The sequence below is a fragment of the Canis lupus genome, chromosome 21, assembly GCF_003254725.2.
Source record: "Canis lupus dingo isolate Sandy chromosome 21, ASM325472v2, whole genome shotgun sequence".
NCBI lineage: Eukaryota > Metazoa > Chordata > Mammalia > Carnivora > Canidae > Canis > Canis lupus.
The window spans coordinates 33,347,384-33,374,138 of NC_064263.1; the positions used below are offsets into that span (position 1 = coordinate 33,347,384).

Genomic DNA, 26,755 nt, shown 5'->3' on the forward strand with positions numbered 1-26,755 from the left:
CTTTTACAGAACTTTAAAACTGACTCACTACTGAGTCATCAAAACAGCAATACCCAAACACACTCCTGTTGCTACACAAAAGAGCAGCATGGGGATGTCTATCTTATCTCCTTTCTCTCTCCCAATGGGACTGAACCCCTTGACTCACTGAAGAATAGTCATCACATCTTTTGTGCTGCAGTAATAAGAACAAAGCTGGCTTAAATAATCACAGTGTGGTCAGCAAACAACAGCAGTCCTTGTGATCATCCAGGTCACTTCCTGAGTATGTCACTAACCCGAGAGGAGAGGCAATTAATCAATTACTCAAATGTGTATTGAGCACCAGCATTCTGTTGTGCACTCATGATTCCTCCTGTTTATAACATTTTTGTGAAGTGACCTTTTCAGTTATTGAAACGCACTGAGAATATAGAGAAAAGCCACTCTTTGTGTCTCTGCAAAGAAAAAAAAAGTGTTATTGGAGAAAATGGGGCTACTCAGTTCCATCCTAGTAGAAAGGATTTTTAAAATATCAAAGAGGAAGTGTGATGTTTTGGCTAACTGCTTTACAGAGCTATAGTTTTAAATATGTTAACTGAGAACTCCTTTCTTATCTAGGAATGATAGGGTCAGTGGTCAGTATTTTCTCTTGGGAAAAGTCTTGAAGTTAGTATCATTGCCACAGGCCTGACTGATTGCCATGGACTATCAAGTCTTTCAAGATTCAGAGGCCTGTGTAAGGGCTAAGATAACTGGGAGCAGGCCTGAAGGCTTCTTTCACAAATAAGGCTGGTTATAGCCAAGGTTTTGTGTAAGTGCAGATACAACTTTTGAGTACCCTCAGAATGGTCTCTCATACCTGAAGCCCTAAAGCAAAAACTCAGTGAGAATCTTAGGTCCTCAAACTTTTTGTATGCAGTCCACATTATTGATATAATCCATATCTAAAGGATGTAATGAAATGTGCCCTGGGTGGCTCAGTCGATTAAGCATTTGCTTTCAGCTCAGGTCATGATCCCAAGGTCCTGGGATCGAGTCCTGCATAGGGCTTCCTCCTCAGCGGGGCGTCTGCTTCTCCCTCTACCTCTGTGCTCTCTCTCTCAAGTAAATAAATAACATTAAAAAAAATAATAAATGTGCTCTTGATCTATCAGATATAAACGTTAAACGGATAAATAGAAATAGTATGTTAGTAGTCTTTAAAGACTAAGTGGGCATAACAAATAATGTTTATTTCATTAAAAGACAAGCTTTCAATTGGCCACTTTTCCTGAACTATACTTCTCAAGTTCTTGTTATATCAATACAGTTGACCCTTGAACCACATTGAATTGTGCAGATCCACTAATATTTGTTTTTTTTTTTATTAATACAGTACAGTACTGGAAATGTATTTTCCCTTTCAATTAAAAATATTTATTTATTTTGGAGATTAATAGTGAGCATTAGTTGGGGGAGGAGCAGATGTAGAGGGACAAGTAGACTCCATGCCCAGCACAGAGCCCAAAGCTGGGCTTGATCCCAGGACCCTGAAATCATGACCTGAGCTGAAATCAGGAGTTGGACACTCAACCTACTGAGACATCCAGACGCCCCTCCCTTACAATTTTCTTAACACTTTCTTTATTCTAGCTTACTTTATTGTAAGAATATGATATATAATACAGATAGCATGCAAAATATGTTAATCGACTGTTTATGTTATCAGTAAGGCTTCTAGTAAACAGTAGACTATTATATTAAGCTTTGGGGAGTCAAAAGTTATATGATGATTTTCAACTGTGAGGGGTCAGCACCCCTAACTCCCATGTTGTTCAAGGGTCAACTGTACTATTTCTGTCCTGATTTGATTATCCTCACTGGTTATACACAATCTCAACTGTCTATCCATATTAAGCAAACTTATTTGCTTATTTTGGAGAGATCAGGAGTTACATGTACTAACATACATTGACAAGTATGGCTTATTCTCAAACAACATTGCTATAATTAATAGCAACACATAACATTTATTGAATACTATTTGTAAAGGACATTAGTCTCGGGGATCCCTGGGTGGCTCAGCGGTTTAGCATCTGCCTTTGGCCCAGGGCCTGATCCTGGAGACCTGGGATCAAGCCCCACGTCAGGCTCCCTGCATGGAGCCTGCTTCTCCCTCTGCCTGTGTCTCTGCCTCTGTGTGTGTGTGTGTGTGTGTGTGTGTCTCATGAATGAATAAATAAAATCTTTAAAAAAAAAAAAAAAGGACATTAGTCTCATATTTAAAGCTTAAAATTTTTTTTAAATTTATTTGAGACAGAGAGAGTGCCTGCACAAGCTTGGGGGTTGGGTGGGTGGTAGGGGCAGAGGAGGAGGGAGAAGCAGAAACAGACTCCCTGCTGAGCAGGGAATCTGACACAGGGCTCAGTACCAGGACCCCCGAGATCATGATCTGAGCAGAAGGCATATGCTTAACCAACTGAGCCACTCAGGCGTCCCTGACTTCATTTTTTTAAAAAAAATTAGAAATCTAGGGGCACCTGAGTGGTTCAGTTAGTTAAGCATCTCTCAGTTTTGGTTCAGGTCATGATCTCATATTTGTGAGATTGAGTCCCAGGTTCGTCCTTACCTCCTCACCCCCAGTACTTGGAGTCTGCTTGAGATTTTCTCTCTCCTCCAACTCCTGCATGCTTTCACTCTCTCTAAAATAAATAAATAAAATCTTTTAAAAAATTAGAAATCTATCAAAGAAGCCTCTTGTTTAGAGAGAGTTATTATTTCTCCAGAATCAAAAGCATAAACTAGAAAAGATTCAGCTTTGGGTAAACCCTAGCTATTCTTATGAAACACTCCTACAGACTGAAAAATTACTCATTCTAAAGGATCTTTCAAAAGTACAAGGCATATGTTAATAAGAATATGTATATGTATTTGTGTGCTTGTATGTATTAAAAGTATTTGAGAACGTGATTTAAGAATCTTAACTATAAATCTTCAGGGCAGGAATCTTGCTTATTTTGCTGCTAAGGAAGGTGAATGCACCAACAATAGTTGTATTAAAGCCTTATACTTGCTAAGTCATCTGTCTAAAGGGAATAAACTGGGTAAGTTTGTTCTCCCAACACCCAGAGGCAAGATTTTTACTCAGTTATTACAACATTACCACAAACTTGTGGATTCTGCAAAAGTTGCCTAGCAACATTACAGTTAAGAACAACACTGGGTGGAGAACGAACAGGAAATTTGAATTAGATATGCCCTGCGGCAGGTGGGCGTAGACCCATCCCTCCAGTACAGTGAGTCCTGTATTTGGAGGAGCATGAAATTTAAAAAATCAGAACAATCATTTAGAATTTCAGTTAGGACACTGCTGTAGTTAAACCATAACACCGCGCCATGTTCTCACTGGAGGAGGGAGGGCCCGGGTTTCTTACTCATTTTTATTTTTTTTTTTTTTTTTTTTTTTTTTTATTTATTTTTTTTTTTTTAATTTTTTTTTTCTTACTCATTTTTATACTTTTGCTTTAAATAAACTAGATTTTTATTCCAGAAACATTAAGTACCTTCTCAGGGGCCAAGGCACATTGCTGGTTGCTGGAGCTCTAAAGACAAATAAAACTTGATCTCAGCCCTGGGTGAAAGGGAAGCCAGACAAGTAAACAAAGACTGTTTATATAGTCCATTACAGGTGTGGTGGAAAACCTGGTGCACAGAGTGTCTCTTTTACCTAGAAGTGGAGAAAGTTAAGGAAAGGCTTTATAGAAGAAATGGTTCTCCCACTGAGTCTTGTTTCCAACTCTTAAAGAAATTGCTTCTTTCCTCCAGTCATACTATACATTCAACAGTAATTTACCTCTCTCATTCTGTGGGCAGACATGGGTGCCAAAGAATTCAAAGTACTGGGGCTGGGTACCAAGAACTCTTCCATTCCCGTTCAGAAGCCAGGCCCTTTTGCTCCAGCCTACTTCAAGGACCTCCCAGTTTAGGGAAGCAGACAGGTGGCATAGTTGGGAAAAAAAAAAAAGTCAAAAGAGGGTTTACATCCAAGAAGAGGATATACAAGGGGTAACCAGAAGATCTCTGTACCATTTGAATTTATATTGAGAGAGAAAAATAAACCAGTCAAATATTTAAATAAGGGCTCTATTATCACACAGAAGATACTGAGGGCCTAAGCCACGTTAGAACACTGAAGTAAATAGAAAAGGTCCCTACACTCAGGGAACTCATTTTCTAGAAGGGGATCGTAGTAAACAATCAACCCACTTTGAGATAGATATAAGCCTGTTAGGGAAATAAAGCAGGGTGTTGTGAAAGAGTGAAGGGGGAGGGGATGTGAGCTTGCAAGGACAGCAAGAGGGATACAGAATTCCTTTATAAGGAGAGGCTTACGACAACAGTCTAGTTGGGGAGAGGTTATCTACAGGGCTTTAAAGTTTACTTAGGAAACACTATTTTTACATACGACTCATGTTGAAGATCAATAGAGAGTAGTAGTTTTCTAAAGTTATCTATACTTACACACACATGAAATTGAGAAAATCAACTCAATATGGTCAACTATTCATATCAAAGAATTATATTCGCCATCAGGAGTGAAGGTGAGGAGGTAGGTGTTGGAGGGAGAGTGCTAAAAACCATTCCTTGGCTTTGACCACCCGGGGAACAGTGAACGCCTCTCCTTGAAAACACAAAAAGGTAGAGTTCCTTCTTGCAAGAGCTTAACATTGAATTTGGATTAACACGCAGAAAAGACACATAGATCAGTTAGCAAATGTCTGAAAAATACAGTTGTTTACCCTTCACTGCATCTTTAGTTCCGTGATCTCAGGGAATTTCCCATGCGATAAGTATTAAAATGTGTTTCCATTATTAAAAATCCAGCTTGAGGTTTGCCTTTGAAAAGTGTTTGGACAACGATACACGGCAAAGTGTTAATACTCATAAAGTGCTACAATAAGAAAAACAATTAGAAAAATAAGTGGCCACTGGCACATGAAAACTGCATATATCAAAACAACAAAATTACATTAACCAACATTAAATATTCACTTATGTCCCGAATTCATGAGCAGTGTACTCCAAACCACTGCTAATGAGAGTTTAAATTGTTTTTCTCTGGAGGTCGGTTTGGCAGTTCCTATCCTTTGACCCAATCATTCTCACTTCTATGAGTCTATCTTAAAAAAAAAAAAAAAATCAATCCCCCCCAGTCCTCAAACAACAGAGACCCCCCCCCCCAAAAAAAAAAAAAAAAACCAACCACACGAGAAGTTAGAATTTTTGCGATGGGGTTATTTACAACTGAAAAATTCCAAGAAACTTGTGTGTGCGACGATAAAGGGCAGACGAAATCACAATTTGACGAAGTACTGGAGGTATTTTTTCTCAACTTGCGTTTAAGTTTGCAGTGAGGTGGGCCAATCTCCTTTGCCAACACTTGCCCACGTGCTGGCAAACAAATATAAACACCGCGGCGGCGTGGAGGGCCCGGGCTTCGGGCTTCGCGCTGGGGCCGCTGCTGTTTACTCGGGTGGACGAGTCTCGGGTGGGCTGCCGAGGGGGCCACGGCCTGGGGGAAGCAAGCTCGCCTCGCTGGGGGCCTACCCGACCCTGCAGCTACCCTGGGGGGAAACCGAGGCTCCGGAGGCCTTCCCCACGGCCGCCGTCCCCGCCTCGAGCCCTCCCGGGCCGGCCTCCTTGCTGACCTCGGCGTCGCCTCTAAGCCCCGGGCTCAGCTCGCAAAGTTCCTGAGGCCCGAGTCACCACTTCCGGCTCCAACCTCTACGGGGGAACGAGACTGCCCACAGCCACGCCCACAACGCCCCGGCCGCCCGCACCACGGGGACGCGGCGGCCGCAGGCCGCACTCCCGGGGCCGAGCGCGAGAGCCGCGGGAGTTCCCAGGTCCCACCTCAGGCCCCGGAGCGCTGAGGGACCGCGAGCGGGCCACCTCCAGGCGGGGTGCGGCTGGGCCTAGCCGAGCCCGGGACCTTTCGCCCCTCCCAGAGGGCCGCCTCGGCTCCCCCGCCCGGCCCCGACCGGGCGGCGCCGGGCTAGGCTCCCAGAAGTCCGGCTCCCTCATAGGCCCGCGGCGCCGCGCCGCGCCCGCCCGAACGGCCGAGGGGGGGGGGGGGGGCGGAGCCAGCGGGTTCGCGCCAAAATCGCGTAGTTGATCCCTCCCCCGCGGCCTACGTCGCGCCCTCCTTTTTTTTCAAACCCGAGGCTGGGCGTGGATTGGTGGGTCAGGCCCTCACGTGGTTAACGGTCGCGGGAAGCCGCGGAGCCCGAACCTGCGGAGCCCGGACCTGCGGCTGGACCTGCGGAGACCCCAGCCTCGGTGCCCAGGCCGCCCCGCCTCTGCTGGACAGGCCGCGCCGCTGCCGCCACCGCCGCCGCCGCCGCCGCCGCCGCCCGCAGCCCCGAGCGCTCCGGAGCCGCACCCCGTCACCGCGCAGGTCCGCCGCCGCGGCGACCCGGCGCGCCCAGTCGCACGTGGCGGACCCGCCCCCTGGGCCGTCCGCGTCCTGGACTCCGCGGGCTCCGGCTCTCCGGTCCTCGGCCCCGGCCCCAGGGGCGCGATGAGCTTCCTGAGCCGGCAACAGCCGCCGCCGCCCCGCCGCCGTCCCGGGGCTTCCTGCACTTTGAGGCAGAAGCTGATCTTCTCGCCCTGCAGCGACTGTGAGGAGGAGGAGGAGGAGGAAGAGGAGGAGGGCAGCGGCCACAGCACGGGGGAGGACTCGGCCTTCCAAGAGCCCGACTCGCCGCTGCCGCCCGCGCGTAGCCCCACAGAGCCCGGGCCCGAGCGCCGCCGCTCGCCGGGCCCGGCCCCCGGCAGCCCCGGGGAGCTGGAGGAGGACATGTTGCTGCGGGGCGCCTGTCCCGGCGCCGACGCGCCGGGCGGCGGGGCCGAGGGCGACTCGTGGGAGGAGGAGGGCTTCGGCTCCTCGTCGCCGGTCAAGTCGCCGGCAGCCGCCTACTTTCTGGGCAGCTCGTTCTCGCCGGTGCGCTGCGGCGGCGCGGGGGACGCGTCCCCGCGCGGCTGCGGGGCGCGCAGGGCCAGCGAGGGCCCCTGCTCGCCGCTGCCGGACCACCCCGGCACCCCGCCGCACAAGACCTTCCGCAAGCTGCGGCTCTTCGACACGCCGCACACGCCCAAGGTGAGAGGACGCGGGGCCGGGGCACCGCGAGCCCGCGCCCGCCCAGCCATTTAAAAAGGCCGCGGCGCCGGGAGCCGAGCGCGCCGCTGCTCGGGTTCGGTTACATAACCGCCCTGCCGCACCCCTACTCGCTCCCCTGAGCCGCAACAAAAAGTTGGCAGCCCCTCTTTTTGGCCCTGCCCAGAAGTTGTCCGTTAAGATTATGTAACTGAACAATGGGCCTCTTCTGGAACTTCTTCATCTTTCAAAGGGGCTGATCGGCGCCGTCCAGGTGGCTGATGATTTCACGCCCCTCGAGTCGGGGCCTTCCCGACCGTGTCAGCCCGGAGTGTGGCCCTGATAACGTGGTTTGGAAGGATGTCGGAGTGGTGCTGGCCCGGCCACCTGACACTCCCGAGCGCCGCAGCCATATGGTGCCTTTTAAACGCCGTGATGGGCCCTGTAATTTGGGCGGCGCAAGCAGGAGTTGGGTTAAAAGAAATTTCATGCGCTTATCGCTTCGTGTCATGTGGCCTTAAGGGGTTAAGTTTGAGGTATGGAGGGAGAGTGCGCTTCGACTTGGGAGAAAAGGCTGGCTTTCCAAGCATTTCCAGTCCTAAAGACTCCTTAATTCAGGGTAGCGTTTAAGCTTCTATCCGCACATGCTATTTATTATTGGGTAAGCGTTTGTTTACACCGGTTTGCAGTGCCTATGTGTGGCCAGCCTAAGTGTAGCGATTAGGGACATCCGTTAAAAGCCAGCATTGGTGGGGTTGCTTGGACCCTTGTGGTTTCATATCGCTGATAACCTATCGTGATGATGAAGGTGTTCAGCACTTGTTTGTTGAGTAGCGAGTGAATATGCAGATTACTGCCTCTGGAACATTGGAAGTAACAGCAGATTTTAAAACGGACCCTTCAACGACATTGAGACCAGTATCGCGTTTATAAGACTAATATGGAAAATGTACTTTTCTGAGTCCCTTGCAGTGCCTTTGGTCGTAAACCTCAGGAAGAAGTAGTTTTTGAGCGTTACTGTTTATCAGGGACTTGCCCAAGGCATGATCCCTCTGAATGTGAGGGGAGGAGTCCGGCGGAGGTGGTTTTCAAAGCCCTATTTGGAAGGGGGGAAGGGAGCTTTTATTGGGATCCTTGACTGCTTTCTATTTTTAGATGGAATGAGAGGTTTTGTTAACTTTTAGACTGCAGAATAAACTTAATTTTAGTCTGCATTCCTACTCTTTTTTAGGGTCGGAGACTTATTTTATGTGGCAGTCTTTTTCAGGAAAAGTTGTTAGTATCCACCTTTCAGACTGCTGAAGTTAACCAGGGTTTATTTTGCTTCAGATGTGACAGAAGCTTGTGTGTTGCTTTAATCCACACTATCAGACATGTGAAAGGCTTGTTGAAGGTTGGGTTGAGAAGGCTGTCTACAGGATTTAGAGACTAAAAATTTTATTTTTCCTGACCTAGAGTTTACTCTCCAAAGCTCGAGGAATCGATTCCAGCTCTGTTAAACTCCGAGGTGGTTCTTTATTCATGGATACAGAAAAATCAGGAAAAAGGGAATTTGACATGCGACAGACGCCTCAAGTGAATATTAATCCTTTTACCCCAGATTCTGTGTTACTTCATTCCTCAGGACAGTGTCGTAGAAGAAAACGAACACACTGGAATGAGTAAGTTATTTAGTATTCCACAGTTTGGTCCCCAGTCACCCAAGATTGGTTTGTGGTACTTATCAAACTTTAATTTTATCTGAATGACTTGGAAGTTTATGCTTTGAATTTTTTTTTTTTTTTTTTTTTTTTTTGTTAACTAGCACCCTCTTCCCAGGAAAGGTGGGTGGAAAGTAATCAGCTATGGAAAAGTAACGGTATGAAAAAGGAAGGAATAAAAAGCCTAAGTAGTTTGTAGAAAATCTGCTGGTGTCAAAAACAAGGCAGGCAGAGTTGATTTAGAAAAACTTTAATTTTGATACGTGTGATTGTGTTGGCTTGTTAATGAGCCTATTTCAGCAGGGACAGCATTTCCATCAGCTGAGCTATATCTTATGATTATAAAATTATGTGCTTGCTTGTCTGTTTTTATTCGTTTTACTTATTTATTTTTTCTGTTTTTATTTATTAAAATACAATTTCACTGTATATCAGATAAAGTTTTGGATCGCTAGTTGATGTGTCTATCAGATCTGTTAATAGAAACATACATAATATTTTTCAGTTCTTGTGGTGAAGACATGGAAGCCAGTGATTATGAGTTAGAAGATGAAACAAGACCTGCTAAAGTAACTAGCTTATTATTTTCTCTTTATTGTTTCTGAATTTCATTTTCTATTTCTTAACAAGTTACCATATATACATGTTAAATATGCATTAAGATATAAGATTTTTAAATTTCACACATAGTGCTATCATCGGCAAAAAAATCATCTTCATGTCTTTGTATTATGTATATGGATACACTTTATTGCAGAGAATTACAATTACTGAAAGCAATATGAAGTCACGGTATACAACAGAATTTCATGAGCTAGAGAAAATTGGCTCTGGAGAGTTTGGTTCTGTGTTTAAGTGTGTGAAGAGGCTGGATGGATGCATTTATGCCATTAAGCGATCAAAAAAGCCATTGGCCGGCTCTGTCGATGAGTATGTATTAAAAATTTTATCTTTTGCTCTTTTATTCCATATGGTGTTGCAAACAATGTTTCACATAATCAAGCACTGAAATTTCTCATTTTTGAGAAACTATAATAATTTAATCAGATCCTTTTCATTTTGGGCCATTAATTCTTACTGAACTTGGTAAAATTATATGAATAGTCTGATTTTGGAGCCTGACTTAAATTTCTTTTTTTCTGGTAGCATCCAAGAATTCATAGTAAAATGGAGTTTCCTGAGTCCTAGGACTAGCAAAGTTCCTTCTTTGTAATTAACATTGTTCTTTAATGGAAACTTTTAGAAAAATCTAGTAGAGTCTTAATCCCCTCTCTCTTAAGCAAGTTATCCTTCAGCATAATAATAAATAACAGAAGACAAGTTTCTCTTATGAAGTTTCAGATAAATTAGTTCAGTTTAGGATTGAATAAAAATGGTTTACCATTCTATCAATGTCAAATTTCTCCTAGGCAGAACGCTTTGAGGGAAGTATATGCCCATGCAGTGCTTGGACAGCATTCTCACGTAGTTCGATATTTCTCTGCATGGGCAGAAGATGATCATATGCTTATACAGAATGAATATTGTAATGGTGAGTAATATGTTGGTTCTCTTATAAACTTGTGAAATTAAAAAAATGAACACTGAGGAAATAGTTTTTATCTGAAATCCTGCTGTAATTCTATGTCTCTTATCTCTTTTTTTTTTTTTCTTTTATCTCTTAAAAATTCAAAGATCAAGAAGCCTAACATGAGTTTCAAGTTCATTGCCTACCTGGATGTTTGTTTATTTGGTTTTTTAAGATTTTATTTACTTATTTATGACAGAGAGAGAGAGAGAGAGACAGGCAGAGGGAGAAGCAGGCTCCGTGCAGGGAGCCCAACATGGGACTTGATCCCGGGTCTCTGGGATCACACCCCGGGCTGAAGGCGGCGCTAAACCGCTGGGCCACCAGGGCTGCCCAGATTATATTTATTTATTCATAAGAGACATTGAGGCAGAGACGGAGGCAGAGGGAGAAGCAGGCTCCCCACAGGGAGCCTGATGTTGGACTCAATCCCAGGACCTGGGAACACAACCTGAGCCAAAGGCAGATGCTGAACCACTGAGCCACTCAGGCAGGCATCCCCTACTTGGATACTAAGTAAAGATTGAAAACCTACTCCCTTGTGCACAGTAGTTGTGTACCTGTTAGTCAAACTGATCTTGAAAGGATCATGGCCTTGCCTTGTATATTTTGATATCTCTAGCATGTAGCACACTGTATTGGGGTATAGCAGTTAATAAGGTAGGTTCAGTGCATCTAGCCTTCCTTTCCATTTCATTTTATGTGCTGTTAAAACTGATACTGGTTACTCATAGTGACAGTGGCTCTCCATTGTTCTAACTTCAGCCTTTTGTTTACAAAGTATTCTATAATCTGCTTTCATTCCCATTTTTCCAACCTTGTTTACCACCAGAATCTACTCTGACTTGTCTACTAAGTTATGCTTTTAGTTTTCTAGCTGTGCCTCTCTCCCGCACTTCCCCCCCAAAACCAACAAAACAAGCATCCATGGAGGTTCAACTTTGGACCTCTGTAGAGCTTTACCTTTCAACAAGTCCTTCAAGGACGAGCTTGGTTCCCCCTCTTTTTCATTAAACCTTTATCAAAACCCTAGTCTCAATTCTGATTCTTGTAAATACCTGTTCTTAAATAGGTAAATCTTTATATATGCTGGATTTCCATTTCTGTATATCTTCTACGAATATTAGAGAATTTGGAATTTAGTGGGCAGTTGAGAAGTGATAGCAAAGATTTGTGTTACTTTTTTTGTTTTGTTTTGTTTTGTTTGTTTGTTTTTTGATTCTCATTATTTTTTCCTTCAACAAGACTAGCCTTCTCATAGCTTGTGAATTAATAAGTAGTGTAGGTAGTGGATTCAGGTTTTCAGCATTTAAAAACATTGAACAAAACAAGTAAAAGATCCAGTTCTCACCTTTTTGTTGAGTTATTGTATTCTCTGTATTTGAAAGATGCTCAGCATATAGCGTTGCTACTAATTTGTTTCACACGTCTCTCGAAATGTTTCTATTCATATCATCAGAATATTTATGTAGTTGTCTCTCATGACCCTGTGGACTAATCTGTTTCTTAACCTTCATTTTTCATTTACTACTCTTAATATAGGACAATTTGACCATGTCTTTTCCACTCCATATGTGCTAGATGCCATATTTCAGTTTCTTTCTCCCTCTCACCTAGGGAGAGGTTGATGTAGCTGGTCTTAAGTATTTCAGTAGCACTCCAGGGATCACACATTTCTAAAAATCCACCAAATAAATATGTGGTTGTGTAATTTAGATGATTTTGAGAAAATTCTTGGGCCTGGAGGGATAAGGAAGAGTGAGTTGACTTGCTGCCCTCTCAGATTAATAAAGACCTTGTCCTAACAAAACAAAACTTTGTCTTGTCATAAAGCTAGATTATAAAATTATATTTTTAAACAGTTTATTATTTTGGAACGGTATAGAACATTTAAAGAATCTACAGATCTTTAAAAAAAATCTGTGTGAACCTCTTAGTTGTCTATTTTGTTTGGATGAAAGGAAATGAGTCTATCTAGATAGATTTGTGAACTCTTCTATTTCTTTTTGCTGCCATTCTTCTCTCCACATAAATTTTTTAATGTCCTAGCAATAGGCCTGATCTTCAGATTCTTTTCCACAGTTTCACAGGGAAATGATTCTATTAACATTTCATTTGTACATGGTGATTAACTGATATCCTTTATTGTGACTGAGTTTCCTTATTATCTTAAACAGTCATTTGCATTTTAAGCCTTTTGTCTTGGTTTGGTGATAGACTTGAAATTTTTACCCCTGGTAAACAAGTGTGTGAAAATCTTGATGGATAATGGAAGAGAACCTGAAATATCAGATCTTGCTCTTCTCACCTCTCTTTTCCTTTCAGCAGTGAAATAGAAGGAACTGGCCTAGCTATAGTTGGTAGACCCGCTAAAATGCAGCCGAATTCTATCTTATTAAACTTGGTCTAGGACTTGAAGCCCGTTTATTGACCTCCCTTCTAGAGCCCTCTCTTTTCCTGCAGTTCAAGATTTGTACAAGTTAAGTGTGGAGAACATATTTAAGCCTAAAATATCAAGGTGTGTGATTTATTTTTATTTTTAAAACACGTTGGACATTTTGCTACCTTAGTCTTGTTCAAATTGTAGTACCTCCTTTCCTGATATGTATGTATCAGTATACCTTCCTGATTTTATTACTCTGGCTCTGATTTCATTATCCCTAACTAAGCTTTAAACAGAAGTGGTTTATTTTAGTTTTTGATTTTTGTTTTGTTTTGTTTTACATAACTCCTCTTTTCCTCTGAGATAAGTTATAAATTTATAATGTTTTTAATAAAACTTATAAAGTATAAACTCATTTTTTAAAGTATAAACAAAAGAGTTTGTTGGTTTGATCCTATAAAAGCAGGTTTTATTCTCTTACTAAAAGTAGTGTAAGTTAAAACTATACTAAGATACTGGCTTTTATCTGTAAAATTCATACACTGTTGCCAAGATGTGAGAAAACAGTTACTCTCATACATTAATGATGGGAGTATAAATTGGTACAGCCTTATCTCAGGGTGTGTGTGTGTAAATGTAAGTAAAATTGCCCCAGATTTGTCTTCCAAAGCTTCATATTCACATAAGGCGAGTGCTAGTAGAGTTTAAGTACCAGCCATTTTGAAATCAGAAACTGGATACACTGTTACTTCTTTTATGTGAATTTTCACAGGCAATGAAGTTTTAGCACTGATGGTGTGAATACCAATCCTAAGCTATTTTGTAGAATAGAGAAATCCCCCTCTCAGCTATAAAAATATATTCTATATATGAGATAGTATTTCACACATATATTTGAGCCACATATTAGTATTGTTTTATAACTGTACATATCCTTTATTTTTTAAAAAAATAAGATTTTATTTATTTGCGTGCATGAACATGAGAGAGGAGGGGTTGTGGAGAGGAACCAGAGGGAGAGGGACAAGCAGACTGTGCACTGAGCATGGCCTGAGGAAGAAGGGCTAGATCCCACGACCCCAAGATCATGACCTGAGTGAAACCAAGAGTCAGACACTCAACCAAGTACCACCCAGGCACACCTGTATATGCCCTTTAAACCAGCAATTGTTTTTATGAGATACATGTTAAATATGTGTGAAATGACCAGTGTACAGTTATTCCTTGTATTATAGTATGTTGTAGCAAAGGCTTAGAAATTATTTTAACTCAAAAAAAAAAAGAAATTATTTTAAAATGCTCATCAATTAAGAGATTGGTTAATGTATCACCATTCAATTATAAATGGAATTCTGTAGAGACACAAGAGAACAAGGCAGTCTATGTATATTAGTAAAGAATGATCTTCGAGATAATGAAAATATGCTATCATTTGTATAAAAAGGAGTTGAAAAGAATATATAAGAAACCAATAAGGTTGGATTATTCTGGGAAAAAGAACCAGGTAGTGTGCTGGGGTGTGTGGATGAAGCAGAGACTTTACACTATATTTTGTATCCATATGAGTATATTACCTATTGAAAGAATAAATAAAATTTTGATTTCATAAGCATGAAGAACAGAGTAGGTCGTATAAAATGTTACTTTCTTTGTTGAGTTTGTGGCCATTGAGTAAAGATGGAAGAGAAATAAGATCTTAGGAAGAAGAAATTGCTAATTTTTCCCATGTTTGTTAGGTGGAAGTTTAGCGGATGCCATAAGTGAAAACTATAGAAGCATGAGTTACTTTACAGAAGCAGAGTTGAAGGATCTCCTTTTGCAAGTTGGCCGGGGCTTGAGGTATATCCATTCAATGTCTTTGGTTCATATGGATATAAAGCCTAGTAAGTATTAAAAATTCTCTGATCTGTGTTCTTTAGTGTTAATAGAGAATAAAATGATTTTATTAAAACAATAGGAAAACATACATCCTACTTTTATCATTGTTAGTTTTAAAAGACCTTTGAGCCAGATATTGATATTGGTTTATTATTTCTGTTTATTTCTTCTCTCCAAAATAGTTGAGACAACCAACTCATTTTTATTAAAAGTTGGAAAAATCTGCTGCATTTTATGGGAACCACATAGTCACAAAGCGAGACTCTGATGGAGAGACTAAGAACCTGTTGTTTAAAGCCCTTCTCTTTTGCTAGGCTATAGAACCATAACAACAAAATATTGCTCGTGCTGCTAACAGGGTTGTTAGAATAAAATGAGATATGTGAAAACATTTTTGGAAGTTTAAGTGCTATGCAGACATGGAATTTCTAGCTTATATACCATGAAAGTGTTACCGTATTATTCAGAAAACAGCACATGCAGTGTATTATCTTGCATTTAAAAAACGGGTGCAAGTAAATGCTGCAGTAACATCTTCATGTAAATTCCTCTCATTTTATTAAAATAACCTCATCAGGGCAGCCCCGGTGGCACAGCGGTTTGGCGCCGCCTGCAGCCTGGGGTGTGATCCTGGAGCCCCAGGATCAAGTCCCACGTCGGGCTTCCTGTAGGGAGCCTGCTTCTCCCTCTGCCTGTGTCTCTGCCTCTCTCGCTCTCTCTGTGTCTCTATGAATAAATAAACAAAATTAAAAAAAAATAACCTCATCATATACACATTCATTCATTCATTCATAAAGATTTTATTTATTTATTCATGAGAGGCAGAGACCTAGACAGGAGGAGAGGCAGGCTCCCTGCAGGGAACCTGATGTGGGACTCGATCCCAGGACCCCAGGATCACAACCTGAGCCAAAGGCAGTGACTCAACTACTGAGCCACCCAGGTGCCCCTAAGTACACTATTTTAAAACTTGTGGGATGCCTGGGTGGCTCAGTGGTTGAGCGTCTGCCTTCAGCCCAGGGCGTGATCCTGGAGACCCGGGATCATGTCCTACATCGGGCTCCCTGCATGGAGCCTGCTTCTTTCTGTGCCTGTGTCTCTGCCTCTCTCTCTGTGTCTCTCATGAATAAATAAATAAAATCTTTTAAAAATTAAAAAAAAAACTTGTTATAAATCAACTTTACCTTTTTATTTTAGTAAATTTTCATCTCTTCTAATACCCAGATCATATTAAAATTTTTCCCAGGTGACCCAAGTCCTTAATGGTTGACTTGTCCAAACTAGTTCCATTTCAGAACCGTGCATCCCATCTCCCTCTATCCTTTTTTTTTCTTTTTTAAGATTCTACCCTTCCCCTACTTTATTTTTTTATTTTTTTTAATCTTTTTTTTTTTAATTTTTATTTATTTATGATAGTCACACACACACAGAGAGGCAGAGACACAGGCAGAGGGAGAAGCAGGCTCCATGCACCGGGAGCCCGACGTGGAATTCAATCCCGGGTCTCCAGGATGGCGCCCTGGGTCAAAGGCAGGCGCTAAACCGCTGCGCCACCCAGGGATCCCTAAAAAAATATACTAGTATAGACTTTGTTGTTTTTGTTGTTGTTTAAAGATTTCATTCATTTATTCATGAGAGACAGAGAGGCAGAGACACAGGCAGAGGGGGAAGCAGGCTCCATGCAGGGAGTCCGGCATGGGACTTGATCCCGGGGTCTCCAGGATCATATCCTGGGCTGAAGGCGGTGCTAAACCGCTGAGCCCCCCCGCCCCCGGACTGCCCTAAACTTTGTTTTTGTTTTTTTTTTCCCTAAACTTTGTTTTATAAGATGTCCTTTCTTCTGGATTTGACTGATTGCTCCCTTGCATCATTTATCTTATTCCTTTTCCTCCCCCTAGTTTCCCAAAGACTGGAAGTTAAGACTAATAGATTGATGAATTCAAGTATGAATTTTAGGCTAGGGGTTTTAAGTTGAATTTAATGAAGGGTTTTTGTGTTTTTTTTGTGTGTGTGTGTTTTGGTTTTTTTTTTTTTGGTCTATGAAAATGTGATTCATGAGAATTTTAATTCATATTCATTTCATACAACTTATTTTAATCCTCTAAGTTATATGAAGAATTTCTTCTCTGTATGTCAATAACTCACTGAAATTTTTATAGTCAAAGGGGAAAAATAATATTTGGACTGATGGCAATAAATAGGAATTAGTAAAGTTTGCCTATACTCCCTCATATCTTGTATTAAGTATAAGACAAACATAATAGTAGACCCTTAGAAGTACAAAAGTTGAAATATTAAGGCATGTGAAGTTTTAAAATTTCAAATTTACAAATACCATCCTAAAATAAAGTGTCCTTATTAATAAATTTTTTTTAAAGATTTATTTATTCATGAGATACACAGAGAGAGAGAAAAAGAGAGAGGCAGAGACATAGGCAGAGGGAGAAGCAGGCTCCATGCAGGGAAACTGATGTGGGACTCGATCTCAGGACTCCAGGATCACGCCCTGGGCCGAAGGCAGGTGCCAAACCACTGAGCCACCCAGGGATCCCCAATAAAGTGTTACTGGAAAGATGAATGTAACATTTATAAACTCAGTATTACATTGGTAAAACTATTAAAATGAAATCAGTTGCTGAGACTCACATTAATCATGAACTTACCTGAATTTGAAGAAGAAAAGTGTGTGTACAGCAGAGATGTGAACCACAAAGCCACATTGGGATGTAAATTCTGTATGGTCAGCCAAACTCAAAAGTTCAATTACTTGTATTTTTCATACCATCCTGTAGCATTAGGTTAAAATTCATGTTTTGGAAGCATCACAGACTAATTACTATGTTACTACCTTTTGTATTATTTCTATGTAGTTAAAACCAAAGATCAATGTGTGGATGACAAGGGTCTAATGAAGTAGTTTCCAAGTGTTCAAAGATCAGCACTAGGCCAGAACATATGTTCCTTAGAAAATACAATACCATTTCCTATCCCCTGAGATTCTTATTCTCATTGGGTTTTGAAGTAGAATATATGAGAATCTATGTTTGACAGCTTTTGGGATGATTCTGATGTATGACCTTGTTTATGAATTTTGGTTACACTATTAATTGTTAGTGCAGCTTACATAAATAACTGTTTGACAGGTAATATTTTCATATCTCGAACCTCAATCCCAAATGCTGCCTCTGAAGAAGGAGATGAAGATGACTGGGCATCCAACAAAGTTATGTTTAAAATAGGTAAGAAAGAAAGATAACCAGATTATTGCCTTAAACTAAAGTATAAGAGGCTGTTTAACTCTTGACTCTATTTTTTTTTTCCAATATTTGTAGGTGATCTTGGACATGTAACAAGAATCTCTAGTCCACAAGTTGAAGAGGGTGATAGCCGTTTTCTTGCAAATGAAGTTTTACAGGAGGTAGTTTTTTCCTTTAATAATAATGCTGTTTGCTTTATTTATTTTGTTAATAAGGTAACAATGCAGACATATTAAAATTTTAAGCTAATAACTAGTAAACTGGTAAAGAAAGCCTAACCCATGAGCTGGGGATATTTAATCTAGCAAAATTCAGTCAAGGCAAGGATTTACAGTATTCAACAATAGTGGAGTTATAAAAGAAGTTCTTATACACTACTGGTGGAACTGTAAATTGGCATAGCCTCTTAGGAGATCAAAGTATTTGTATCAGCATTTTAAAATGCTAAACCTTTGACCCAGAATTTCCATTTATGTAGGAGTTTCTCCCACAGAATGTTCATATACAAATATAGAGAACGATGTACATAAGTGTCCAGCAATAAAGGAACGATTAAATAAATTACAGCGTATAGTTAATAGTACTGTTTGAAAAAGTGTGACCAAAAAAATGTGACAGAATAATATCTCTTGATAAAAGTTTTGTTTTGTTTTATTTTTAATTTTATTTATTTATGATAGTCACACAGAGAGAGAGAGAGGCAGAGACATAGGCAGAGGGAGAAGCAGGCTCCATGCAGGGAGCCCGACGTGGGATTTGATCCCGGGTCTCCCAGGATCGCGCCCTGGGCCAAAGGCAGGCGCTAAACCGCTGCGCCACCCAGGGATCCCTTGATAAAAGTTTTGAATGGAAGTAGAATAAGTAGAACAAATAAATTGCATGATCCCATTGTTCTTTTTATATGTGTACATGTATTTGTAATTTGTCAACGTATGTTTCCTGTATTCATAGGAATACTCCCAAAAGAATAGGAGTTTTTTCTAAGAGTTGAATTGGACTAGTGAAAAGGAGAAGGTATTTATTTTTAGAAATGTATTTACCACTCCCAGAGTATGTATGTATTTGTGGTTTTAAAAAGCTCCTCAAATTTAATTTACTATCTGAATAGGTCTTAAGAGTTAAATGTGGCATTGGATGTTTTAATTTAGTCTTATTTCTCACCAGTCATCACTAAAGTGTAATTTTATTTTATTTTGGCCATTTTTATATTACCTTAAAATTTTTTTTTTTAATTTTTACAGAACTATACTCATCTGCCAAAAGCGGATATTTTTGCCCTTGCCCTCACAGTGGTGTGTGCTGCTGGTGCTGAACCTCTTCCGAGAAATGGAGACCAATGGCATGAAATCAGACAGGGTAGATTACCTCGAATTCCCCAAGTGCTTTCCCAAGAATTTACAGAGTTGCTAAAAGTGAGCATTGTTTGTATATGAAGCACTTTTTATTCACATGGTTTTATATGTTATTAAATTATATGTCTTTACCTTAATTTTACTTCTCTTTCTAAGGTTATGATTCATCCAGATCCAGAGAGAAGACCATCAGCAATGGCACTGGTAAAGCATTCGGTATTGCTGTCTGCTTCTAGAAAAAGTGCAGAACAATTACGAATAGAATTGAACGCTGAAAAATTCAAAAATTCACTTTTGCAGAAGTAAGTGAGGGTTTTTTGGAATGTTTTTTAACTTTCTCATTTTCATTCTCAAATTTTAGAGATTTAGGTTTTCTGTCAGTGAAGGCAGTAGTGGTTTGCTATATTGTACAGTTAAAATTTGGGGATTTCTGCCTTAAGTTAGTATGTGTGACCTATTAATTTGTGTTGTTCCTAAACTTCGAAATTATGGACTTAAAATTTTTTAAGACTAGCATGTATTTGGGCAGCCTCGGTGGCGTAGCGGTTTGGCGCCGCCTGCAGCCCAGGGAGTGGAGTGATCCTGGAGACCCTGGATTGAGTCCCACATTAGGCTCTCTGTATGATGCCTGCTTCTCCCTCTGCCTGTGTCTCTGCCTGTGTCTCTGTCTCTATGAATAAATAAATGAAATCTTTAAGAAGAAAAAAAAAAGATTAGCATGTATTTGCAAGTGTTATTAATCCTCAATCCCTAAATTGTAGCAAAAGCAGAGTGAGCCTGTATAAGGTTTTTCCCCCCTAAACTCTCACCATAAATTTTACATTTTCCAAAAAAAAAAAAAAAAAAAAAAAATTTTACATTTTCCTTCATTCTTTCTATTTATTTTTATGGATGAAAAAAACTTTTTAAAATATTTTTATTTATTTAATCATGAAAGACACAGAGAGAGAGAGGCAGAGACAGGCAGAGGGAGAAGCAGGCTCCATTGCAAGGGAGCCTGATGTGGGACTCAATCCCGGGGCCCCAGGATCACGCCCTGGGCCAAAGGCAGCACTAAACCGCTGAGCCACCAGGACTGCCTGGAAGGATGAAAATTAACATCAATTAACTTAGTAGATGAGTCTCCTATTTTATCTGAATGACCTTTGATATTTTCAGAAAAATGTTTGGAATAATTCTAATTCATTTGCTTTATTGCTGATTGTAACCTAATCAGAACTGACTTGCAATATAAGATTTATTTGCCATGAGTTTGCTAGCCACCAGTGTTCATAGAAATAGAAAGTAGAACTTTCCTTTCATCTCTGTCATGTAAATATTTTCACAGTACAAATTAGAGTTCTGTTTGAAATTATTTATTATAATTCAAAGTCATTACTAGCATCCTTATTACTTATATCCAAGTATATATGATATTTTAATTCTGAGAGCACAAAATAAAATCATTTTATAAATTTAAGTTGTTTGAGCACAAGCTAAAGTTTCATACTGTAATTTTTTTCCTCGATTGTGTCTTTGAATAACGATGGCCTGCTAAGATCTCCCAAGTTGACAATACAGTTTGTGTTTGGCCTCTTAGGATCCCTTCCTAGGATTAATACAATAGGTGAAAAGTCTTGTTTCCTATTTTTATGTTCTTAGAGAACTCAAGAAAGCCCAGATGGCAAAAGCTGCAGCTGAGGAAAGAGCACTCTTCACTGATCGGATGACCACTAGGTCCACCACCCAGAGTAATAGAACATCTCGACTTATTGGAAAGAAAATGAACCGTTCTGTCAGCCTTACCATATACTGAACTACTCATTTCCCACCTCCCCCAAAAAACTGTGACAAGAGGAAGCTAGGTTGAAATCACTGCTAGAATCCAGTTTGCAATTACTTTCTCAATCGGTGTCAGTAGTTTAACTGAATACCTTTTAGGACTTTATTTGTGAATTACAGTTGAAAGCTGTATTTTGACCAGTGCTATATCAGGCTTTCATCTAGTCTTAACAGTCTGTCGTTTGTAGGATGTCAGTCACTGTTTGGATGTTACACCAGCCTTTCCAGGGTTAACCACTGTGGTGGTGTGCTGCTTATAGTTTGCTGTTGCATTGTAATAAAGGGTGTCTTTCCCTGTAGTGACCTGTAAAGGGACTCAAGGGCTTTATTACAAACATATTCTCCCTTTGAAAAGGGAAATGCTAAGAGACTCTACTACTCAGCCTTCAATGTACCTGTGTGTCAATCTTATATTTCTTTTTTTTTTTAATTGTGAATTATACTTGTATATCCAACTGGGAGCACTTTGTAGGCATTGCATGAACCATGGAATAATAATTCTGTGGAAGTATTGCCTTGTGAATTTGCTGCTATTTTAGTTTTGTCTTTGCTGTAAAATTGTAGCATTAAACAATCATTGTTGTTAATAGGCTTTTTGGAAAACAATTATGTGAAATATATAGCTGCTCTTGATGACAAGCAGCTATTTGCCTTTTTTTTTCCTTTGAACTTTGAAGCTAGTGCATTGGAGTAATGCACCTTTTTTTCCCTTTTGGATTGCTGTATTAATGTAGTATAATTATTACTGGTTTTGTAATTTCTCCTGATAATGCCCTTCCCTGACTCTTTTTTTAAAAATGTTCTCTCCTCCTACCCAAGTTTTGTACTTGATTGTATTGTTAGTCTGTTTTTAAATGTTTTGCCCGGATTCTCTTCGATATTTGTGTATATAAACTAATCTTGGTGATAGTGTACATAGCTGTTTGAAATGCCAGAATGACTTCTGACTATTCCAAGCTTTTCACAAAATATGTTTATTCAGTGATAAGCCATTTGATTAATAATACTGGCTAACCAGACATTGCAAAAAACAACAGTAGAATTTGTCTATTGTTTGTTTTCCTATTAATTTTGGTTTAAAACACGTTTGCACTTGTCTGTTTGACTTGTGTTTTATTAACATTGATTGGCATATTAAAAGTCACTCTGAGCTTACCTTAATTGTCTAAATCTTTGTAATGCCTGTATTCTACTATTTTATCTCTAGTATCACTACACTTTAACACTTAGAGTATAATATATATAAAGTACTGAAAAAGGGCACATTTTTCCACAGAATATGAAACATTATTTAATGATAAGTTTTAGTCTACATCAGTTATATTTTGTTATTGGAGAAAAATTTGTCCATCAAATGTTTTTTGACTATAAGTATTTAATATTTGTACATTACATTGCATATTATGCATTTGACCTGCTAGAAAAGTAGTGTAATGCAATTTAAAATAGCTTTAGGGATCCCTGGGTGGCGCAGCGGTTTAGCGCCTGCCTTTGGCCCAGGGCACGATCCTGGAGACCCGGGATCGAATCCCACGTCAGGCTCCCGGTACATGGAGCCTGCTTCTCCCTCTGCCTGTGTCTCTGCCTCTCTCTCTCTGTGACTATCATAAATAAATTAAAAATAAATAAATAAATAAAATAGCTTTAGATTATGAGGTGGTATAATGACTCAACTTTCTAATTTGAGCTGAGTCACACAAAAGCTTTAAAGTTGTAACTCAACTAGGCTTGATTTTTTTAAGAATTGAGAGTCCAAATTTAAGTGATAAACAGTGCTAATTCTATGTGACATCTTTTCCTGATGTAGATTAGATCCAGAATAAGATGCAAAGGCCGTAGAACTTTAAAAATGGATGTTCCCCTCCTTCCCCACGAAAAGAAAAAGGATTTCGCAAGATTCTTGTGCTTTTTGATCATGGGTACTTAATTTCTGTTGATTAGGGTCTATTTCTTCCAACTATAAACATTCCTAATAAGCTTAATTACTTTAGCTTTTAAGCCTATGGCATGTTAAAAAGCACATTTTAGAGGTGTGAGAGGAATTAGTGCAGACAGGTAAATTAGATAAAAAAGGTGATAGAAAAAGAAAAAGGTGATAGGTATGGGTGAGAGAAAAAAAGCTGCAGAGGCTGGAGTAGGTAACACATTTCAGTAGTCACTAGACAAAATTATAAAAAGTATAATTGGTGTACGTTAAGGTCATTCAAAGTCATTAAGGTGCATTTTTCTAGTGCTCTAGCTTCAAAGAAAAACGAGTGTTTTTCAAGTTGATACTTGGCAGTAGATTTTTCACATATTTAAGAATATTAGATTTAAAAAAAAATTTTTTTTAAATATTAGATTAGGAAAAAAATCTGGTCTTCTAAGAAGGAATTTTTAAGCCATCTAAAAGCTGATAGGAGGGTTGGGCTCATATTCACAGGATACTTAGGTTGAGTGACTTCTATGTGCTAACTGGTAGAACCAAGATCTGTAATAAACAGTCTTTGCCCCTTAGTTTCAGGATAAAATAGATGAGACCCATGTAAACCTAAAAATGACAATAAAATGTGATAAGTGCTATGTTGAAGGGATTCTACAAGAAGAGTGATAGCTCAAAGGACAGTTACATAGCTTGGGGAGATGCTGGTGGTAGAGCAGTAAGTAGATCCAGGGAATTACATTTAGACTGGTTTCAAAGCCATTGTACTGACAGGGTAAGAGGAAAGAAGGCCTGAGCCAGGACCCCTGTGCATGGACACTATAGAATAGGGATTTCATTAGATAGGAGCACTGCACACTGAACAGTTATTGTTTTTATATGATAGAATGAAAACTTGTTAGCATAACATCAGGAGGAAGCTACAAATGCTAATACGGAAGCATTGAAGAATTTTCCAGGAAAGTTAACTAAGATCCAGGGGCCTATTCTTGTTTGAGACATCTAACACTGATACAACTATAAAGTTTTGGAAAGCAGACTTTAGTAAGGGAGAAAAATTTTAAATACGGACTACGCAGGCAGGTAGGAGGAATCGCATTGCATGTGACCGCAAATGAAATTGCTGCCTTATCTTTAACTTGGCAGGAATCCAAAACAGCCTCCTTTAGCTAGGAGCTAATGTCTTTTGAAGAGCCACTTCTGAAGCTTTCGTTTTCACTCTGTTCCAGAGGTCAAGAAATAATGGCATTTAAAATATTGCTAACAGCTGGATTTGGGTAATGCTTTCAGCTGTCTCCCAATTCTTAAAGTAGCAAGCATCCTGATTAGTTTTCTTCCACCCAAATTCATCACAAAGCATCTCCCTGACTTTAGCCAACAGATCAAATAAATGGTTGCATCCCTAAAGTATTTTTAAACTTTTTTATAAAAAGTAAAAATTTTAAAGGCAAAAATTAAAAGCAATCGGGCAGCCCGAGTGGCTCAGCAGTTTAGCGCCACTGCCTTCAGGCCCAGGGTGTTATCCTGGAGACCTGGGATCAAGTCCCACATCAGACTCCCTGCATGGAGCCTGCTTCTCTCTCTTCTCCCTCTGCCTCTCTGTGTGTCTCTCATGAATAAATACATAAAATCTTAAAAAAAAAAAATCAACAAGGAGGATGGATCAAAAAGGAATTTTGGATGTGTTTTGGATATTGAAAAATCTTAAGCCTGAAACTAGGAATTTTTTTTTAAGATTTTTATTTATTCATGAGAGACACAGAGAGGCAGAGACATAGACAGAGGGAGGAGAAGCAGACTTCACGCTGGGAGCCCAATGCGAGACTCGATCCCATGAGCTGAAGGCAGGCGCTCAACCGCCGAGCCACCCAGGCATCCTAGGAACTGGGAATTTGGAAGAAACTTACTCATTCAGTATTTTGAGGCATTTGTATAACTGTAAAAAGCATTACTGCAACTGATTTGACATTGCAGAGTGAGTGGATCTTGAAGTTTTTCCTACAAACTTGGTTGTTTTGTTAGAAATTTCTCAGCAGCTCAGCCAGGTAGATTTTTGTAAGAAAAGAGGAGTAAGACATCATTGAAACTGCCCCTTTCCCAACACTTAGCTTTTAAAACCTTTGAGAAGCATTCATCTGAACATCATTGAACTTTTTTTTTCTTTGTGGCAGATGACCCTAATTTTCAATGCAGTTCAAAGGTCTCTGGAATAAGGAAAAATATCTATGTATGCTCTAGGAAGATTTACCAGGAAAAGATGGTATGTTCTGTCCAAACTTCATTAAACTAAGAGTCTAAGAAACCTCGGCCAGTCCAGCCCATGAAGAAAAATACCTCAAGGAACATTTATATGATAGTTCATATTGTATAGTTTTATATGGTTAATAAATATTTTAAAGAACATCTTACTTGTTTTGAGTTTTGACATTCTTATGATTTGAAATGGGTACCAAGCCTGGAATTCCAATTTATGCCTACCGATCCATTATGCCAATGGGAAGTGCAGGTTCAGTGTACAACGACTCCATTTAGAATGATTATCGAGAGAGGGGTCACCTTTTCGCAGATGAGACTATAGAGGTTGAGGTAAGTTATATACCTTAGGAACTCACTTTGGTAAGTAGGAAAGCCAAAATTCCAATTCAGATGTTATGGGAAAGAATCCTTTTTGCAGACATGTGAGAGTTGTGGACAAATAGTAATTAAGGGAAAGAGTGCAAGCAATAAAGTAGAGTAAGAAGGGACAGTCTGAATATTAGGAAGATTGGGAAGACTACTGTCATGGAAACTGAGAAGTTTGAAGGAGAAATTAAGAATGACTATACAGAAAAGATTAAGTTACTCAAAGCTCTGTGAAGACATCTGGAGTGGAGATCTTTGGTGAGCAGTTCTGGTGGGAAGAGTGGGGGTGCGGGGAACAAAAGCCAGAATACAAAAAAAAAAAAAAAAAAAGCCAGATTACAGTGAGTTGGGGTATAAATGGGAGATGAGTGAAAAGAGCATGTATAAATCATTTTCAAGAAACGTGGTGGCTGAAAGAGAAGGGCAAGGGAGAAGAGGGCTATAGCTAGAGGGGTATCTGGGTTTTGCTGTTTTCACTACCCCTTATTGATCACCTATTATGTGCTAAGTGTTTTAAATACATAATATAATTTAACCCTTGTAAGAGCTCTCTGACAAAATCCCCATTATGCATATGATCTCTCCAGAGGTTAAAAGGAATTTACCTGATTATATCACTACAAAGTATCAGGATTTAAACCTAAAGTGTTAACACCACTAGCCAGATTCATAGCAAATCCTCTAAGCCTGGAGCAGAGGAAGGAAGAGTGTGGATTAGACAAGTTTGAAAGTGTTTAAAAGAATGCAGGAAGTGGGGGAGGGGAATGCCAGTAGGATGGCCCCCTTTTTGAGGCTGGAATTGAGTCCCATGAACTAAAATGCCTGAGGACAGAGCACATGTATGGGAGGAATGCTGACTCATCCCACTGCCTTTCCTTCTGAAGGAGGTGATTAAATTTTCAGAGCATACTATATAGCTACTTAAAGCAATGTTTTAAGGAGTTTTTATGACATGGGGAAATGCATGTGTTATGTTAAAAATCAGGAAGCAAAATTACTTATATAAGGATTCTTTTTTAAAGCATTAAACAAAACAACAGAAGGCTAACAATGGCTGCCATTTGAGTGATGGAATTATGGGATATTTCCCACTCCTTTTTCCTTTCCAAACTTTCTGTATTTTATTTCATTTTTTAT

General features: G+C 40.0%; 1 protein-coding gene and 1 long non-coding RNA gene across 12 annotated transcripts in view; one reads left to right on the top strand and one right to left on the bottom strand.

Annotated features, from left to right (window-relative positions):
• The window catches only part of LOC112667610 (uncharacterized), a 35,117-nt gene extending 28,789 nt beyond the window's left edge, over positions 1-6,328 (bottom strand). The window contains exons 1-4 of one of the 7 annotated variants that reach the window (XR_007404508.1): positions 5,221-5,350; positions 4,761-4,912; positions 3,525-4,642; positions 2,591-2,663 (exon numbers count right to left, since the gene is read on the bottom strand). This is a non-coding gene — a long non-coding RNA (uncharacterized LOC112667610). Of the gene's footprint in view, positions 1-2,590; positions 2,664-3,524; positions 4,913-5,220 lie in introns of all 7 variants that reach the window. The other 6 variants (XR_007404514.1, XR_007404509.1, XR_007404513.1 and 3 more) reach the window with 6 other exon arrangements.
• On the top strand, positions 6,313-25,399 carry WEE1 (WEE1 G2 checkpoint kinase). Of its 5 annotated transcripts, XR_007404507.1 has the most exons (13): positions 6,313-7,120; positions 8,573-8,778; positions 9,323-9,386; positions 9,575-9,747; positions 10,227-10,348; positions 14,504-14,650; positions 17,789-17,884; positions 17,978-18,063; positions 19,144-19,314; positions 19,411-19,556; positions 20,896-20,984; positions 24,143-24,273; positions 25,168-25,399. XR_007404507.1 is itself a non-coding variant. In XM_025459449.3 (12 exons), exons 1-12 carry the CDS (start codon positions 6,542-6,544, stop codon positions 25,284-25,286), a joined length of 1,998 nt encoding a protein of 665 aa, XP_025315234.1. In that variant the 5' UTR covers positions 6,313-6,541; the 3' UTR covers positions 25,287-25,399. The 5 variants fall into 5 exon arrangements, 4 of the variants coding, with proteins under 4 accessions (XP_025315234.1, XP_025315236.1, XP_048954727.1 ...); XM_025459449.3 differs by lacking the exon at positions 24,143-24,273; XM_025459451.3 differs by lacking the exon at positions 25,168-25,399 and having other exon boundaries at positions 24,143-24,649.
• Positions 25,400-26,755: the final 1,356 nt, after the last annotated feature.